The 20192-nt window shown below is 44.1% G+C and overlaps 2 protein-coding genes across 2 annotated transcripts in view; one reads left to right on the forward strand and one right to left on the reverse strand.

The window, feature by feature from the left end:
* Window positions 1-9413: 9413 nt before the first annotated feature.
* Window positions 9414-13204, reverse strand: LOC131202840 (uncharacterized). Its single transcript, XM_058192281.1, has 2 exons — window positions 12742-13204; window positions 9414-9893 (listed from the first exon to the last, which is right to left on the reverse strand). The coding sequence occupies exons 1-2, from the start codon at window positions 12916-12918 to the stop codon at window positions 9414-9416; spliced, it is 657 nt and encodes a 218-aa protein (XP_058048264.1). The 5' UTR covers window positions 12919-13204.
* The window catches only part of MAML3 (mastermind like transcriptional coactivator 3), a 335443-nt gene continuing 325140 nt past the window's right edge, over window positions 9890-20192 (forward strand). Inside the window, exon 1 of the mRNA XM_058192277.1 lies at window positions 9890-11102. Coding sequence (XP_058048260.1) covers window positions 10656-11102 — 447 coding nt within the window. The 5' untranslated portion in view covers window positions 9890-10655. The remainder of the gene's footprint in view (window positions 11103-20192) is intronic.

Below are 20192 nucleotides of genomic sequence, written 5' to 3' on the forward strand. Positions count from 1 at the left end.
GAAATGGTTGTTTTTACTTTTTCTGTTGAACCTCTTCAGGGTTCTTGTATAGAAAAAAAAAATGGGGGCAGCCTTTGGCACCCTAATATTTAAAGAAAAAATAAAGTTGAGCCCACTGAATTAACAAGGTCAACAGAAAATACCATACAATGTACATATATAGGAGTTAAGCTACATAGATTATCTTTAAACCAACTTGAAAATAAGTTTATATTTACTCTCAAGCGAGGGTGCAAGACTGCAAGCACAAATCACTTCACAACGAATATTTTCAAATCGGGTGGGGGAGAAGGGAGGCTTATCAGGGTTTATGTTAAAGCCAGCCTCTTTTTTTTTTCTCCGCTCCGTCTTTACTTTTCCATGTGGAAAAGGTTATCAGACAAGGCAGGCGAAGAGGCTGCTCCCTTTTGGCGGAGCCATGCACATTTTCTGACAATGTAATACGCAAGAATTTAGGCTAACATGATACACAGCTTCGGCTTGCACTGAAGCTCAATAAGGAAACCGGACACAAACAAGCACGCATATTACACACACACACACACCACACGCGACCAGGTCAAAAGTTGACTGCCTCGCCAGCTTCCCTTTGGATCCTTTCTTGTTCCGTCCTGGCAGAGCTGATTTTCCGCCCAAGGTAACAAACAGCGTGAGTAGACGCCGGAGGGGGAATTAGGTGGGGATCGTCGTGTCCGTTCCTGCTGGCTAAAGGTCCGGGCCGGATTTTGCACCTTGTCCCCGGGACTGCCTCACGGCCTGGAGGAGCTGGAGCTGCTGCGGCTGTGTTTATTGAGCGCTCTTGTCCTGGTATCACTCCGCTGGCATGGACGAGGAGGCGGAGGAGGTGGAAGAGTAACGCACTTGATCCTTGTGATGGTGGCAGAGAAGCAGCGGGCAGAGCAGAGCCCGAGCCGGTCCCTCTGCGTGTAGCAGCCCCGCGGACGCCCTGCCAGTCCTTCAGCCAGCTACCTTTGCAGATCGCCCCGGATTGTTCACGTGTTGATTTCCCCCAGCCGGAGGATTTGCTTTTGGTTCCTGTTGAAAAATACAACTGAGCAGCCAAAGTACTTTGAGAACACGGTGCGGCATAAACACCCAAACTTTTTTCCCCTCCCTTTTCTCCCCCTCCCCCCCGGAAAGAAAACACAATTAAGAAAGCGGCGTTGCCCGTCTTCTGATGGTGTGAGGTGTGAATGCGTTGTGGGTCGTACATGTGTGTTCCTTGACCAGGTGGTGCCCGTCCTAGGTATTTTGTGAACGTGTAAGAGTGCGAGTGCGGAAAGGTTCTATCTCGACACAAGGCTTTTTGGGGACGTCTTTCTCCCCCCTCTCCTCCTGCTTTATGTTTTAATACATGGGGGAGACCAAGAAGGCTTTCGGTCCGGAATTTCTTTCGGAAAGGATGGATTATTTAAAAGGGGAGCAGCTCTGAGCTCTCCTCCTTGGAGTTTGTAACCGAGCGGCGGCTGATGCCTTGTTTGTTGATTGTGTCTGGCGATAACCTTACAGCACCACCTCCGGCTTTCGGCTTTCTGCTTTTGGCGTTTTTTTTACCCCTCCCTCCCTCCTTCCCACCCACCCGAGAAGATCGGCAAAAAAGAGGTTTTGCTTCGTTGTTTACAACCCCCAAACATTTTGCTTGGGTCCGTTAGCGTTTCCATGGCCCACTAAAGAGTATCCCAAAAGGAGGATTCCCCCTCCTTCGGCGTTTCTGCCTGCTGTGTGGCTCCCGTGTGTAAAAGGAGAAGGGGAAAAAGTTCTTCCAAAATAGTGTGCACGGGGAAAGGGATGGGGGATTTTCCAACCCCCGCTGCCGCCACGAACGGCAGCAGCATTTGTCTCAACAATAACCTGAGCGGCAGCCTCGGCGGGGCCGGGATCGGCGTGAACAGCGCTCCCCATGGGCCTCCTCCCGGTCACAATGCTACTCATAGCGGCGGCGGTACTAACGGGAGCGGCGGCATTCCCAAGCACAGCACCGTGGTGGAAAGGCTCAGGCAGCGCATTGAAGGCTGCCGGAGACATCACGTCAGCTGCGAGAACAGGTACCAACAAGCCCAGGCCGAGCAGCTGGAGCTGGAGCGAAGGGACACAGTGAGCCTTTACCAGAGGACCCTGGAGCAAAGGGCCAAGACTGGAAGATCTGTAGTTTTGTGTTGCTCCTGCATAGGGATGAGAACTTTCCTTCTCGGTGGCAGCTGATTAAGTCAGCCATGACTAGTCCCAATACCATGGATTAAATTCCCTCCAAGGTTTGTCACTAAAATATAACTGACTGTGGTAGAACAGTAGTAAACCATAGACAGTACTCCCTTTAACTGTGTTATATATAATTAAATATATTTTTGCTTTGTTTCAAATAACTGATTATTGTTGTCTTAATGGTTTTGGAATGTGCTCTTTGATCTGAGAAAAGTTTGATGGTCTTTATACAAAATTCCTTTCCACCCATAAGTTTTGAAGCTCATGCTGCCATGGATAGTCCTGTTGATGCCTCTCTCTTCAGAAAGGGGTTTTGTGTGGGCATCTGATTGGTTCCAGTCTCCACTGACAGACCTAGCTGGATAGTCATGGCCCAGTTTTCTTATTATTTCCTGATAGATGAAACTGTTTGTTCAATGAATTAGTACCGTTCCCTATTAACCTTCTTCCTCCATTGCTACTGGGAATGTCATCTGTTTATCCAAATAAACTATAGTTGCTGCTGATTTGGACTTTTCCCCTAATTGCAAAGCAGCCCAGTTACATAAATTTGAAGACAGACGACACTGCTAGATGTTGGTATTCAGCCCAGAAGCACAACAGATTTTTCTGTTTGTTTTTTCTCCCAAGATTTCAATTTGAGAAGTTTGGAGGGAGATGTTGTTGAGTAATAGAGTGAATGCTTTTTGACGTAAAAGGCCCAAAGTTTAGTTTTCCACATATCTATCTAAAGCAGGGTGGATCACCTGTGGCTTGCCTGCAGCTCATTTATATTTGGGGCTCTGAAGCCTCCCAATACAACCTGCGCTGCAAGGAACACTGATGCCTACTTTGTGATGCTTTGGTAAAGTATTTTTGTTGTCCTGGAAATTGTAGTGCATCAACCTGCGGTGCTAGTGCCTTACCAACTGTTGTATGTTGCTGTTTAGGTTTTATGCTGTGTATTCCACTTCTTTGTTTTTAATTGGGACAGTCAATCTGAAGCTTCAGGCATGTATTCCAGAATCATGCTGACTACGGTTGCTGAAAATTAGTACTCAATTTCTTCCCATTTGGAAGTGGATTTACATGAAAACTGTAAAATCTACCACCGATTAACTAGAGAATTAGAAAAATGGAGTCTTCTATTTATTTAGCTGCAGCTCCTAGGAACAACCCTAGTTGAATCCATGACACAGCCCTGCCCATTTTGCCTAATTGCTGTGTCCTTGTGACCTTTGGCCACTGAAGGCTTTTCCCCAAGTCTTAGATTTTAATTTATGTTCAGGTTTCGTATTTGTGTGCATTGTGATCGTGATTTCTCTTTTGTGAACTTTGGCAACTAGGCAATAGAAAATTTAATGCAGCAAGTGTGATCCAATAAGCTGTCTCCTAATCTGTAGTATAAGGAAGTTCTGTACATTTGTTTTAATGCTCATTAGGCTCTCTCTTGAATAATTTTAATGCAGGAATCCTCCACCCATGTCAGAAAAACAGCCATTTGATTTTAAACAGTTTAGTGATACCTGCTCCTTTCCCTTTAAACAGAATATGAAAATACAGAGCTAATGGATCATATTCTGATCAGAAGTTGTATGTGAAATCAAACATTAAGTGCACAAAATATTACTGAAAGGCTAAGTGAAACTAATTTGCACCAGCTCTCTGGCCTTCTTAGCTGTAATTTTGTTCAAAAACATTAATGTCATTCAATTAGTGGTACAAAAAAAGTCTTCATACCAGGCTTTGATGTCATTTCTGAATATTCTTGAATTACAGAGGGAGATATAGAGGAGTAACTACATACAGGTCTTCTCAGGGAAACAAAACAAACAAAACAAAACAAAAAGCTAGGAATTTAGATTTCCATGGCTGGCAAAAGGGACTGTATGAGCAGGAAACAACAAAGGTTTAAATTCTTGAATGGAACATTATTCCAAATTATTATCAATCATTGCCTAGAGTATTCCATATTCCAGAGAACCTGATTTTACAATTTCTACTGGTCAATTGCTTTCATATTGTTGTTATATACCATCAATTCTCCCTGCTAGCATATTTACATATTTGGGTTGACTAGTCTTGTAGAAGAAACTTCAAAGCTAAAACGTATTTTAAATATTCTTTTATGTCTCCTAATAGTCATTTAGGAAATATTGATTGTAAAAAGTAAAATAAATGTAATTAATATCCTTAATTTTAGAACCATATATATACCAGAATTCCAGCAGAATTCCTGCTGGGAATTCTGCACTTGCAGTTCTAAGTAATCTGGAATATGGCATGTACGGGAAGACACTTTGCCAAAAATCAATCTTTATAATGCCAACATAGAATTAACTGTACACAAAATGCCAATCTTAACTGATCTTAAAGAAAAAAGGGGAGGTCTGAGACCTCATTAACACTTACATTTGTTTTATTTATCATATTTGTAGAGCTGCCCATCTTATGTAGTAACCCCCAAACATGCCAGGACTGTACACTTGACTGAGAAGCTGAAAACACATTCTGGAAGTCTAACCACCTCTGTATTGCTGACATGAAAATTACATGGATATGTCCATGATATCACCAAGCTTCATGAAGGATTTATCTTTTACATACAGGACAGAAATATCAGCAATTTCTCTGCTGTTGAATAAATGTGCCATCAATCCTCCCTTGTCTCAGCACAAAAATGATATAAAATTGCTAGTTGTATATTAAAATTGGTTACCTACAATGCCAATCCCTGATTCCATTGTATCCCTGTCAAATTGTATTGTTTTGATTTATGGATGCTGGATGCTCTAGCCAACTTTACTTTTTTTTCCCTTCTAACACTGTTGCATCCACCTTCCAAATGTCTCCAGCCCAAAGGAAAACATCCACCAAGTCAGATACCTTTAGCATGAAATGAGTAGGTTGATATTATTATTTAATTCCAAGATTCCACTTGAGTTATAGTGGGCTTGTTTGTCCTTCCTTCCATACCCCATGTGGATCTCTCACAAGTTCAAAATAATGTGAAATAAAATATTGAAAAATGTCTCTTAATCCCAAGTATTTTATGTACTGCTAAATGAACTGAGCCACTCCAACTAGATTTTAATTTGCCAATATAATTTGAAACAAGGAAACATGAGGGGACAAAGTTGAAGGAAATAGATAGCTGTTGGGCAACCAACTCTCCTATAACAGGAGAGCAAAAGTTTGAGACTGAAACTAGTAATGTAGCTAACTACAATAGTTATGCTGTTCCTGTTACTACTCATCTAGATCAGGGGTTACCAACCTTTCTGACCTCTGGGACTACTAAATTCATAATTTTAAATCCTGCGGACCACTAATATGATCTGCCTAATTAACGGCTGGGTGGGCGTGGATAGGTGGTCATGTAACTGGGTGGGCAGGGCCAGCTCAATGTCACTCACGTGAAGGGCCTCTACTTGCCCCTCCCCTCCCAACACTCCTCGCCTCTCCGCCTGGGCTTCTTAGGCCCAATAGGAAGCAGTTGCTGGAGTAAGCAGCCAACATGAGAAAGAGTTGGCAAAACAGCTCAGTTCAAATTGGATCTGACCGAGGAGGCTCAGTAGAAGCATCTCGCTGAGGACTACGAGCATAGGCTTTCCAAGCAGAGGGAAGACCTGCTGGAGTGCAAGGCCAGGTACTGGCACCTGGAGGCTCAGTGAGCTGAGATAGTCAGCCAGTTGCAGGCCATGATGCAGTCCCACTAGAACAAAGTCCTCTGGCTCTTCATCACCAGCAGCATTTCCCTCCAGCCTTCACCCAAAGTCCCGCATCAGGAGGCTGAAGCAGACCCCCAAGTCGGAATTTCTCCCCCCCCCCCACGACTCATACAAAAAGACCCTGAAGGGAGAAACTCTGCAGCAACACAAATGTTCATTGCACATATCCGTCCCAGGGGCCATAGTGAGGACCCCGGATTTAGTACAATATAAAAAATGCAAATAATTTTTCTGTGGACCACCAAAATTTTCGCAAGGACCACCATTGGTCCACAGACCACCAGTTGGTGACCTCTGGTCTAGATCACCACAATCCACTCTACATGGAACTCAGAAGTTTCTGTTGTTCTAAAGCACAGCAGTGTATTATGTGGTAGTCACCTTTGGTAGCACATTACAAGTTCTGCAGTTGGGGTGTCAAACTCACATCATCATTGCAATGTCATGAGATGTCTTAGGACCTTTCCCCCTTTGCTAAAAAAGGTGGGCGTGGCCAGCACGACACATCCAGCCTGTGGACTGGGAGTTTGACAGTCCTGTTCTACAGGGTCTGCATTGGTTTCCTATTGGCTCTCAGCTGCAATTTACAGTGCTGGTGTTAACCTGTAAAGCCCTTTACGGCTTGGCATCAGGCTGGTTTCTTGCTTGCTGGGACAAACAGCAGAAGTGGTTGTCCACTTAGGGAGATGTGGGGAGCTGAAAAACAGAAGCACTGCTTTTCTGTTAAGGCCTTCCACCAGAAGTGGGTTTAGTCCAGACTTTGGCTGTATAGTATAGTATAGCCCTTATTGTCATTCTACATCATGTATCATCATGTATACAACGAAATTGGTTCTGTCTTGTGGAAACAAGATGGAGCTCTTCCATAATGCGTTTGAGACTTTGTTTTTTGGATGTTATGATTTGCATATTTGTGTGATTTTAACTGGACCATGGATGTCTTAATATTCTTTATATTCCTGCAGAGCTGGCAAGACTCCTGTGGCATTGTAGCAGCATATATAAATGTAATAAATATTAACGTTCAGAAAAGTAACAGAAGTAAACAGATTTCAAAAGCAGTTACTATGAGTCTGCATGTGTTGTACTAAGTCAAACCGATCTTCCACAAGCAACACATTCCCCAATATACAAATAGGAAATACATTAAAGAATATACAGTATAAAAGCATGATTTTGTTGGGCTGAAAATCCACTTGCTCCTAGTTGCCATTAGATTTTGGTCGAAGACATTCTTGACCAGCAAGTTATGAGACAGATACATTCAAATGGTAAATAAATACTTAATTATGAATTAATTTTTTGTCTCAAACTTACTTTAAAAAAGTCTTTCAGGATGCCTGATTGAGCATAATTTGAGTATAGGATCGATTGTTAGATAAGTGATTGTATTGTACACTGGTCAAATTGTGGGAATTATTATAGAAAATAAAAAATTTTGCCGGAAAAAAAAAGTCTTTCAAGATGGATAGCATCTACAAATGATACCATAATCCTTGCTTTATTCACAAAATATGAATTTCCATGCATGAAAACAGGTGTACACCATGTATTTGAGTGGTCCCTGCATTTTTTATACATTCTCAACTGCAGAAAGTTTGAGAAACAATGACTTAAATGAACGTATCACTGCAATGTAAGCATATGTACTCCTAAATCCCATAAAAGCGGAGAAGAAATACTTTCAAGTATTACAGCCTTAAACCTGTTGAAATCTATTTAGGCTTAAACTTTTATTTGAAGGCAATGTTAGTATTAACTACCCCTATATACAAAATAAGATAGAGTACACAATTCTCACGTTAGCAATCCTGTGTTGGCAAAATGCAATTTTCATCCAATAAATATTTACTCTTCTTTTTAAAAATAGAAAAGTTCAGAAATACTTAAGGTTACTCACCAGTTCTCACTTGAATTCTTATTTTGTAGTAATTTGAGTAAGCAATAAATATGGGTACAAATATGACTTTTTTATTGTAATACTGTACTATACCTTAGTTCCAAGTAAATGTTTACTCATATATATATATATATATATATATTTGTTTTCTGAGGTTTTCACGGGTGTTTGTATATAGGTCTTTGGTTGTTCGGGTTTTCTCCCGTGTAAAATTGGAAGTGTCTTGGCGTTTGACAGCTTCGTCATCTTCAGGCTTCACTTCGTGCTTCTGGGAGCAATGTGTGATGGCTGTTTCTTCCTTTTAACTGCTAGTGGGGTTTGAACTGATTGGGTGGGAGCTTGGCTGTGCTCTGATTGGATGGGGTTTTCCTGTGCTCTGATTGGCTGGGGGTGTGTCCGGTGTTGGGGGGGGCTTGGTTGTGCTCAGTCTAATCTGTGCTGCAGGGGGATTTGAGCTGGTGAAGCCAAACAGCAGCAGTGCAGCTCACCAGCTCAAATCCCCCTGCAGCACAGATTAGACTGAGCACAACCAAGCCCCACCAACACAGGACACACCCCAGCCAATCAGAGCACAGAAAAACCCCATCCAATCAGAGCACAGCCAAGCTCCCACCCAATCAGTTCAAACCCCCACTAGCAGTTAAAGGAAGAAACAGCTGCAATCACACATTGCTCCCAGAGCATGAAGCTGAAGCCTGAAGATGACGAATGAGACTTCGTCGAACGTCACAAGACACTCAATTTTACGGGAGAAAACCCGAACAACCAAAGACATATACATATACATATACATATACATATATATATATATATATATATATATGTATATGTATATGTATATATATATATATATATATATATAAATAAATATATTATTATATATATATGGGGGACGATTATATATATATATATATTATATATATATGGGGGAGGACAAGTAGCATATGTTTAATTTTATTTTTGCCCTGATTTCTTTGTAAATTCCTTGAATCACCAATCCTTTTCTTGTTACAAATTTTACAAGGCAGTAAACAACATAGAAATGGTTGTTTTTACTTTTTCTGTTGAACCTCTTCAGGGTTCTTATATAGAAAAAAAAGTGGGGGCAGCCTTTGGCACCCTAATATTTAAAGAAAAAATAAAGTTGAGCCCACTGAATTAACAAGGTCAACAGAAAATACCATACAATGTACATATATAGGAGTTAAGCTACATAGATTATCTTTAAACCAACTTGAAAATAAGTTTATATTTACTCTCAAGCGAGGGTGCAAGACTGCAAGCACAAATCACTTCACAACGAATATTTTCAAATGGGGTGGGGGAGAAGGGAGGCTTATCAGGGTTTATGTTAAAGCCAGCCTCTTTTTTTTTTCTCCGCTCCGTCTTTACTTTTCCATGTGGAAAAGGTTATCAGACAAGGCAGGCGAAGAGGCTGCTCCCTTTTGGCGGAGCCATGCACAGATTCTGACAATGTAATACGCAAGAATTTAGGCTAACATGATACACAGCTTCGGCTTGCACTGAAGCTCAATAAGGAAACCGGACACAAACAAGCACGCATATTACACACACACACACACACACCACACGCGACCAGGTCAAAAGTTGACTGCCTCGCCAGCTTCCCTTTGGATCCTTTCTTGTTCCGTCCTGGCAGAGCTGATTTTCCGCCCAAGGTAACAAACAGCGTGAGTAGACGCCGGAGGGGGAATTAGGTGGGGATCGTCGTGTCCGTTCCTGCTGGCTAAAGGTCCGGGCCGGATTTTGCACCTTGTCCCCGGGACTGCCTCACGGCCTGGAGGAGCTGGAGCTGCTGCGGCTGTGTTTATTGAGCGCTCTTGTCCTGGTATCACTCCGCTGGCATGGACGAGGAGGCGGAGGAGGTGGAAGAGTAACGCACTTGATCCTTGTGATGGTGGCAGAGAAGCAGCGGGCAGAGCAGAGCCCGAGCCGGTCCCTCTGCGTGTAGCAGCCCCGCGGACGCCCTGCCAGTCCTTCAGCCAGCTACCTTTGCAGATCGCCCCGGATTGTTCACGTGTTGATTTCCCCCAGCCGGAGGATTTGCTTTTTTTAGGTTCCTGTTGAAAAATACAACTGAGCAGCCAAAGTACTTTGAGAACACGGTGCGGCATAAACACCCAAACTTTTTTCCCCTCCCTTTTCTCCCCCTCCCCCCCCGGAAAGAAAACACAATTAAGAAAGCGGCGTTGCCCGTCTTCTGATGGTGTGAGGTGTGAATGCGTTGTGGGTCGTACATGTGTGTTCCTTGACCAGGTGGTGCCCGTCCTAGGTATTTTGTGAACGTGTAAGAGTGCGAGTGCGGAAAGGTTCTATCTCGACACAAGGCTTTTTGGGGACGTCTTTCTCCCCCCTCTCCTCCTGCTTTATGTTTTAATACATGGGGGAGACCAAGAAGAAGGCTTTCGGTCCGGAATTTCTTTCGGAAAGGATGGATTATTTAAAAGGGGAGCAGCTCTGAGCTCTCCTCCTTGGAGTTTGTAACCGAGCGGCGGCTGATGCCTTGTTTGTTGATTGTGTCTGGCGATAACCTTACAGCACCACCTCCGGCTTTCGGCTTTCTGCTTTTGGCGTTTTTTTTTAACCCACCCTCCCTCCGTCCTTCCCACCCACCCGAGAAGATCGGCAAGAAAGAGGTTTTGCTTCGTTGTTTACAACCCCCAAACATTTTGCTTGGGTCCGTTAGCGTTTCCATGGCCCACTAAAGAGTATCCCAAAAGGAGGATTCCCCCTCCTTCGGCGTTTCTGCCTGCTGTGTGGCTCCCGTGTGTAAAAGGAGAAGGGGAAAAAGTTCTTCCAAAATAGTGTGCACGGGGAAAGGGATGGGGGATTTTCCAACCCCCGCTGCCGCCACGAACGGCAGCAGCATTTGTCTCAACAATAACCTGAGCGGCAGCCTCGGCGGGGCCGGGATCGGCGTGAACAGCGCTCCCCATGGGCCTCCTCCCGGTCACAATGCTACTCATAGCGGCGGCGGTACTAACGGGAGCGGCGGCATTCCCAAGCACAGCACCGTGGTGGAAAGGCTCAGGCAGCGCATTGAAGGCTGCCGGAGACATCACGTCAGCTGCGAGAACAGGTACCAGCAAGCCCAGGCCGAGCAGCTGGAGCTGGAGCGAAGGGACACAGTGAGCCTTTACCAGAGGACCCTGGAGCAAAGGGCCAAGAAATCGAGCTCCGGCGGTGGCAGCAAGCAACCACATTCGAGCAAACAGCCACAAGATGCCGAGCCTGCTACAGCCGAGCAGAGGAATCACACACTGATCATGGTAAGGGGGCGGGCAAGGGGGCTGGGGGCGGCTGCGGAGCACTTGTGGGCAGGCGCTCTCTCATTTAGCTCTCGCCTCTCGCCTGAACGGATGTAGGAGTTTGGGAGGGGAGCGAGCGAGGGATGCTTGGCTGAAACCGGGGAATGGGCGGGGAGACGAAACTTTGGTCCTATAACTAATAAGGGAATCCAGGAAGCAAAACGGACCATTTGAAGAAGAGTTGAAAGCTCCGCATGGCGGAGGCGGCCGGCTCAGCCAACCGCGCTCCCTTTCTGCCAACTCCTGACGGATTTCTGAAATACGGTGTAAAAGGGATGGTTCTCGTACACACCACCCGCTCAAGTAGCCTTCCCTCTCGGCCCCTTGTTCCTGAAGACTACCGGACAATGTATAGATAGATGGCGATTCGTATTTTAGAAGAGGCGCCTCCGGGATCAGAGCTTGGGAGGGTTCTGGGCGTTTTTGGATGATCTAAAGTGGTTGAGTGTAGCCGGAGGCGGCAATAAAAGGACGCGCGCTTGTGCAAAGGCGAGCGTGGGTACGTGTCTGGAAGAATGAAAGGGGAAAAAAAGCAGGGGGGGGAGAGACTCGCTGCCTCTTTAAATCCAGCGGAGGGAGAACTTGTGGGTTGGCTCTGCCGAGCGGGAGTGACAGCTCTCGGAAGAAAAGTTGGGCAGGCTCTTCCTCCACCGGCAGCGCGTGAGAGTGTGGGTGGTGAAGCAGCCCAATCAAGCCTCTTTGAAGCAGCCATCAGCCACTCATCAGCCAGCTCGGCTGGATTAAAAAACAAAACAAAAGGCGAAAGTTTTCTTGGGTCTTTTGGAAGACTCGGAGAACAGCAAAGGGGCGGCAGTTCGTCTGTTGGTGGCGTAATGACTCCGAGGAACAAAGTGGCACTTCCCAAGACTCGCTGCTAAAACGCGCTCATTATAAAGAGCGCGCTGCGAGTAACACCGGGGGCTAACGAGCTTGTGGGAAAACAAAGTGCACCCTGTTTAAGCTTTTATCGAACAGCTTTCAAGAAGAATCGTTTCGTGCTAGCTGCTCTGGCTAAATCGGTTAGCCTCCTTCCCCCCGCCTCCCGCCCTTCAAATCTAGGATTTTACTTTTGTATATGTTTCTTGGGAGTAAACTGTAGGGTTTAAGTCCAAATACTGTACATCTGCGCGGGGTTAGCGGTATTAACCTACAGCTAGACCTTATCGGGCAGGAAGTAGGTTAATACCGTTACCCCTGCGCAAGTCTGCTGTACTCGGACGTAAGCCCTACGGTGTTCACTGAGATTTTACTGCCAAGAAAAATCATGTACAAGAGTAAAACCTTAGGTGTGGGAGGCCGGGCGGAGGGCGAATTTGAGACTGGTCTGTGTTAACGGATCTGTTCTCTTGTTAATGCCCATTTTCCAGTTGTAGAGTCGAATAAGGTTAGCATAGTTGGAAGAAGAGATTTTGAAATCTTGCGCTTTTAATGTACACTGGAGGCGTCTTACCGGGCCGCAGGCACTAGTTTGGTTAAGGGACGCATTGTTTGTTTAGTTGGCAGCTGCACTTCCAGGCTTGTTTACTTAAGCCTTTTAAAGCGTGCATGACTGGATGAGGAAGGGTTGCGGCGTGGAAGACTTCTCTTGCGTCTTACTTACCAAAATTATTAAAACCTGTATTCGACCCCAATCTTCAAGCATGCAAGCGGAAACACCATTTCTCGAGAGAGTAACGGGACTCTCGATCATATCGCTGTAAGGCTGCAAAACGTTCGGCCAAATGGCCCGGAGGCTCAGATCTCCTCGTGCGCAAGGCCACATAAAGCACGTGCTCATTTGTAAAGGAGGGGAGCAGCGGCGGATTCACGGTTCATCGGCTTATTTCTTCCTACGGCTGGTACGAGAATCGGTAGCTGCTGGGAGACAGTTGAAACATTTCCCCCGCCCTTGTGCGGTCCTCCCCTCCGAAAGCTACCCCACCAGCTGGCGTCTGCCTGACAAAGCCGGCACGCCTCCCTTCCCCCTCCTTTTAAGGTGGGGGGTGGAAGACCCCGAAGGCGCGGATTGGCGAGGGGGTTAGCCGCAGAGCGGCAGCCCGAAAACTTGATGGGTGTTGCGGCGACAAGAGAATGTGGGCGGGCGGGCCGGCGAGAGAGAGAAAGGAACTGATGTTCTCCCCTTGCTCAAGGCGGCGGCGGCGGCTCCTCCCACGACGGGAAAGGAACAATTTGTTGACTGATCGGTCTTGTTCGCGCTGCGCGCGCGCGCCTTTCTTGTGCGTGGGGCCCGCCTCTTTCCCTCCCACCGCCGCGCGAAAGGCTGGTTCCAGGCGGAGCCCGCCGCTTTGTCTTCCCGGCGCTGGTCCTTATTAAGCTTTCTCCGGGGGCTCCTAAACTGGGCTGCAACCTTTATTCTCCTCGGCCCGTCGGGCATTTCTTAAATAATGGGAGTCGGAGTCCTAACTAATTTGGGAAACCTCGGCTTAGAGAAGAACTTAACGCTCCCGAAATTGCCTTCCCCCACAGAGCGCGGCTCTCCCAGCCTCTCTCTCTCTCTCCGCCTGGGTGGAGAAAATAAAACCCACTAAACTTTGTGGGCGGGCGCGTGAGATGAGAAAAGAGCGAGAGGCCACCCTTGTCGGAGACGGCGCCGAGGAGCTCTCCAGCCCTGCAAAGAAAGGGCGAGACAGGCAGGCAGGAGAGCGCCCTCAACCCCACGCGCGTGTTGCGCACGCTCCGCTGTTGCCCCTGATCAGGCGCGGGAGTAGCCTTGCGAAGAAAGGCGGGAAGGGAAAGGAAGGGCCCACAGATCGGAGAGGGGAAAAGGATACGAAGTATAAAGGAGGCCCTTATTTCCCTCGCAGGAAACTCTCGAGGCTTTGCATGCCGGCGTTGGCTTAAGCCAGTCAGGAACCGGAGGTGCATTGAGCGAATCCTTTTGTTTGGTAATCAGGTTGGCATTGAGTCTTCGAGCTGTTTGCGTACCTTGTTCCCCAGTAGGGTTTGCATTTGCACACTGAGTAGTGGCCCGTGCAAACGATCTTCACATTCCAACCATTTCCTTTCCCTTTTAAACTCGCTGCCCCACCAGTTAAACGGTCGGGTGTTACCCATCGCGGGAAGTGGGACGGTACAGCTCTGCTGAATCTCATTACCATCATAAAGAGATTAGCTGCTTGAATGTGCTCTCTGGAGCAGCTTTCTCAAACAAAGTCTTAAAGCAGCTGGTGCAATATCCATTTTGATTACAATATGGATATTACTTTAGTTTCAATATTTTCCACTAGAAATTCAATCACTATTGATTGCATTTGCTTTTTTTCCAGCTAGGAGCAGCAAAATTTAGATAACTTTTTTTCTACACAAAAACAATGATATTCCTTTTAAAGATACCAATTTTACAGTTCTGGTTGCTTCATGTGTGCCAAGTCGGAATTCAAGGCTTAGAAGAGGACTCTTCATGTCGAGGCCATAGTTTTTCATAGTAGCCTTATTTATTTTATTTATTTATTTACTTACTTACTTACTTATTTATTTGTATCCCACCTTTATTATTTATAGTTTTTCATAGTAGCCTTATTTATTTATTTATTTGTATCCCACCTTTATTATTTTATAAACAAGGTGGTGAACATACCCAACATACTCTCTCCTATTTTTCCCATAACAACCATCCTGTGAGGTGGGCTGGCCTGACAGACTGACTCAATTCACACAGCTGGCTTTCATACTGTTGGAAGAAATATCCATCTGGTTCAGTTCCAAGCGGGGAGAAAACACTGGAAATGGGGGCTGATTGGAAAGATGGTTTATTGATGGACAGGAGCACATGGGTTTGAGTTTCTGGGCAGCTGACCAGGAGTGGAAAGTGAGAGTTATTTATACCCTCTCTTGGGCCTTCCCTTTAAGTTTCCTGGCCCTGTGCAAGAAATGTAGTCTATTGGCTGTAGTCAGACTCCCATGCTAGGAGTTTGAGATAAGTTTGGTTGAAGCCTGGAGGGTGATATAATGTCCCCAGGTGATTTTGCAATGCAGTGCAAAATAATCCTATTATGTCCTGGAGGGTCATGTTTTAATCCCATCACCCTGGAGCTGAAGGTCTTTTGTTTTGTAGATAGGCTGGCCCCCAGACCCCAGTGGCCACCGAATATCTGCTGGGGGCAGGGAGCTGAAGCTCTGAATTTCTGTCTCCCTTAAGATGTCTATTTCTCTTTTAGGGGGAATATAATATTCTGCCTTTTTAATATTTCCTAAAATACTTCATTCTTCTAGGAGGGGTGGGTGCTAACTTTCTACAATACTAAGGCAGGCAAAACTAAGGCAAGGTCTGTTTTCTAGCCTTGTGCTTAGATCAAAATAAATCAAACTGGGTCTCAAACCATGCTGGAATATGATTTCTAAAAAAATGTTACTCCTACATATTTAAGGTTTTCCCTTTATATTACATTAAAATTATCATCTGATGGCAACATTTGAAGTGGTTCTGAGGACTCCTTCCAAGGCATTCATATTGGGGACCATTGGCTTAGGTTAATAATGTGAATCCAATCAATCTGCTGCTAATTAAACTTACGGCACATACTGGGGCATTTTTGTATTAAGATACTTCATTATAATTCATTATTATGAATGCTGTTTTCAGTAGCTTTAAAAGAGCTTCAATTTGTAAGGTAGCCAGTAAGATAGTGCTATAATTATTGAAAATCTGTGGTCAAGATTTATATATCTTTTTGAGATTTTTTTTTCAGCAGGTAACAAACTGATTTTTTTTAAAAAAAAAGTAATAGGAAGATGCCAAAAATTGTGTGACATCTTCTGCATTACTTTTAAATCCAGTTTGCATGGGATTCAGAAAAAGGAATGTTGTTTGTGGTGAAATCCAAAGTTTTTTGTGGGCATGGCTTGGGCGTGGTGTGATTTGGTGGGCGTGGCAGGGGAAGAATACTGCAAAATCTCCATTCCCACCCCACTCTGGGACCAGCTAGAGGTGGTATTTGCCAGTTCTCCAAACTACTCAAAATTTCCGCTTCCGGTTCTCCAGAACCTGTTAGAACCTGCTGGATTTCACCCCTGTTTTTTGTTCTTTTGTTTATCAGTGACAGATAAACAGTCCAGATACATCTTCCTATCTGATACATTGGTTTGTATTAACTTTCTGAATTAGCAGAATTAATAGAATGCATACTTTGTGAAAATATAGAATGGAGTAAAATAAATTTGTTACTATATATATTTAGAATAAAGTTAAGTAGTTCTATTCCTTTTAATTTAATAGCACAAATTGCATATTTACTTTGAAAGACTTCAGAGAAACCTGTGCTCATAGTCATTATTAGATTCGTATCCTGTCTTCGGTGGTTCAATGCAGCATACATGACATGCCATCCTCCAGATTGTCATTGCAACAGAAAAGTAGGTTGACCTGAGACAGTGAGCTTCTGTGGCTGAGGAGGAACATGTATACGTCTCCAGTCATAGTACAAGAAATTAACCATTATACTATCAGAGCTTTTATATAAACTGAAGTAAGGACAGTGACATGTTTTTTTAAGGCTCCTTTGCCTTTTTGTGTTACAGAGAAACATTGGAAACTCAAGGGAAAAGTAAAGTATGAAAAACTTTAGAAATATTTAGCAGTTCTGAGTGAGGTAACAGGTTGCTTTCAGGATAGGATTTCTCATATGTGGCAGTTTTGATCTAGAGCAGGGGTCTCCAACCTTGGCAACTTTAAGACTTGTGGCAAAGCTGTCTGAGGAATTCTGGGAGTTGAAGTCCACAAGTCTTAAAGTTGCCAAGGTTGGAGCCCTCTGATCTAGAGTACAGCTTCTTCTTAGTTCACCCTTGGAAACTAATAGTTCCAATCCATTTAGGTATTAATTTTATCCAGTCAAAATGCTCATTGTGATGGTAGAAGAGAATATTCTGAAGCAGAAACAGTAAAGGAGGTAGCACAAGAGGAGATACACTTCATTGTTAGTTCTGATTCTCCCAATGTTTGATTTTTAACTTTAGGTACTTAATTTTAATGTAGAATCTAGCCTTCTACTGAAAAACAAAAGCTTCTCATTTTTGTGTAAGATACTACACATGTGAAGTGCATAATTGAATATTCATAAATTTGGGTTGTTTGCTGAAAATAACATTCTGAGGACCGTATAGTTTGGAAACATGGGGAAGAGGTCTTCCTCCTGCAGTGAATAGACAATGGCTAAAATGATGATGATAGCAGAAAAAAATATGAAATTAGGAAACAGTAAATTGTACACAGGTGTTTTGAGGAATTATTTGAGCTTTTTCTCTAGTGGCCTAGTCTTTAATATAATCCAGTTTCATATTACTCTTACAGAGTTGGATATTTCTCAATGTTAAGCTAGTTACTTTTTAAAAATGGGAGTGGGAAAATATTTGCAATCTATTAAAGTACAGTGTTTCCCCAAAAATAAGCCCTATCCCAAAAATAAACCATAGCCTGATTTTAAGCATGTGCCTATTATAAGCCCTACCCCCAAAATAAGCCCTAGTGAAGAGTGTCATCAGCCTGGGGCTGCTGAGCATGGCCGGCACTAGAGGCAGTGAGGTCATGGGGGCTGACAGTGTCCGACTGAGTTGATTACCTGTCCAAGCAGCAGGGGTGGAGACAGTCTATTGGGACTTGCCACCTGGGATGCAGGAAAGCTGAGATTTGGGCTGGAGCAGGTGGGCAGCTGCAGGATGCTTGTCTTCGCATATTGGTACCAGCAGCAGACGGTGGCAGAGGTGCGGGGGGAAGACAGGCGATCCCAACGCTTTGCGTAGGAAAGCTGAGAGATGTAAAAATGAGCTTCCTGTGGCCAGTCCCCCATTCAGTCCCACTGTCCCTTGGTTTGCATGCTTCCCCGCGCCTCTGCTACCATCTGCTGCTTGAACAGGTAATCTACTCATGTGCTATGCAGCCTGCAGAGCCCCAGAGTGTGCCAGCAAGGGCCCAGTGGGCTGCAGGTACTGCTGGACATCCGCTCCTGTATGCTTGCCAACTTCTGGGCATCCACTCGGGAGGTGGGGCACCCAGCTGGGCTGATCACCCTGAGATCATGTTTTCCCAAAAATAAGTGCTAGTGCTTATTTTGACGACCCCAAAAATATAAGACTGGGTCTTATTTTCAGGGAAACACAGGTATCCCCCTGACCACCATTATACCAGATTAGAAACAGACAACACTGTGTTCTAGTTCTACTTTAACTATGAAAACCTGCTGGTGATTTTGGTCAGGTTACTCTCTCAACCAACTTACCTCACAGGGCTTTTGTGGGAAAGATAGGAGGAAGGGATACTATAAATGTTTGCTGACTGGAGTTAGTTATATAAATAATAAAAGTGGGATAAAAAATAATGCTCCCATTCTTCGCAAGGTAATATGCTTTCTTATTTCCCACTTTGTGGAGATATAACTCTTCCTTGATGCATTCCATGTTTGCTCTTTTTTATTGATTTGCTGTGTTAGGCAGCCATGCTTCAGTAACACAAGCTATTGAGAATCTTATTTTGTTAGTGTTATAATCTATCATGCTTTTGGTTTTCAATATTGGAATTATAATTTGTTTGTGATAGAATTTTTTTTAGCTATCTCTGATCTCTTGTACTGACAATCTTCTTTGAAGTAACTTTCAGTAAGGCTAAATGAGACATCGTGTCGGATAATTTATTTAAACCCATATCTGGTGCAGTCAAGTAGAAATAAGAGATGTATCGAAACTCCAGGTTTAAGAGCAGAAAAGATGAATGGGAATCCTCTCCCCCTGGCCTGTGTGGCTTAACTCCTGCAATTGCCCCTTCCCCCAAACCAATTTTCTTTTAGCCAGAAATTAGCTTCTGAAACAAATCCAACTGGGAGAAAATAGTATCTGAAAAGAGAGACTGTAGGAGGCACATATGTGATCTGTTGTCATTTCCCCTTTTAATGCTAACCCTAACTAACCTTTAGTTTTTATATGACCATAGTGATTATGAATTGAAATATGCAGAAGTGTCTAAGTCTTATATTCCATAGATTTAGAAGAGCTTTCTAAGCTGAAAATATGAAGCATTGCAATTTTGTATACCCTGACTGCAATACGGTTATTAAGAGTCTGACTGTGTCCAATATGGTTTACTGTTACCTCCATTCAAAGGAATATTGGTGCTAAAATATGTTTGTTTGTTTTTTGCTAGACTAGTTATAGTATCTTCCATACACTTTGTTATGACAGCTGTTTGTATCTACTGAACTATCTTGGATCAACAGAAAGCTATAAACATGTTGTGCTATGTAGTGTTTTGCCTATTCACATTGAAAATGTCTTACTCCATAATCTGAGAATAACCAAAGGCTGCCCAGAGGTGCACCTGTACCTGCAAGCACCTCTTCATTTCCTGTGAAGAGTCCTGTTGGCGCCCATGACTTTTAAATATGATTTTCTTCTTGGGAAATAAAGATTTGGAGGGCTAGAGGCCAGTGCTTTGGTTTGAAACATGATTTCCCCCATTTGTAAGAGTAACGGACAGACCACTGCCTGATATGATAGAACAGTTCTACATCAGGGCAGAGTATGAGAACTGACATGACCAAAGCGAATTCAGGGCAGCCCAGTGCATTGAAAAGAATGGAAGCCTTATCCAAGTGAACTGCAGGAAAAGATGGTGAGAGCTGAGAATTGGTATGAGGAAGAGGAAATAGAGGCTGCACTGGGAAAGCAAAGCAGTGGAAAACAATGACGGGGATTGGGATGCTTATGGCTACGTGATGAAGGAAGCAATCTCATGGTTATTTCATTTGTGTGTGAGTGAGTGAGTGAAAGAAAAGTGAATGTAGAGTGATTTAGGAATATAAATATGTAAGCAATCCGGATGAATGGATTTTGGTTGAGATAGTGTCTTTGAACCCACTAATGCTTTAATAGAATACTGTACAGTCGTGGTCTGAGGCCATGTTTTCTGCCTTGAGCTCATAGTAAATGAAACAGACTTAAGTAATCTTTAAGTGTGTTGGTTTTAAATAACATTTCCTTCTTAAATTGTCAATATTTCATCACAAAATCAAGATGTATAAGGACTGTAATATTTGGGCATTCTTTTGGAGTTCAGATTAGCTTGCT

This window comes from Ahaetulla prasina, chromosome 8, assembly GCF_028640845.1.
Source record: "Ahaetulla prasina isolate Xishuangbanna chromosome 8, ASM2864084v1, whole genome shotgun sequence".
Classification (NCBI taxonomy): Eukaryota; Metazoa; Chordata; class Lepidosauria; order Squamata; family Colubridae; genus Ahaetulla; species Ahaetulla prasina.

Excerpts from the sequence above, each read along its gene's own strand:
- LOC131202840 (XM_058192281.1), bottom strand. The coding sequence starts at position 12,918 with ATGAGCACGTGCTTTATGTGGCCTTGCGCACGAGGAGATCTGAGCCTC. Across the intron at positions 9,894-12,741 it reads TACAGGTTTTAATAATTTTG|GAACCTAAAAAAAGCAAATC; the intron begins GTAAGTAAGACG and ends ATTTTTCAACAG.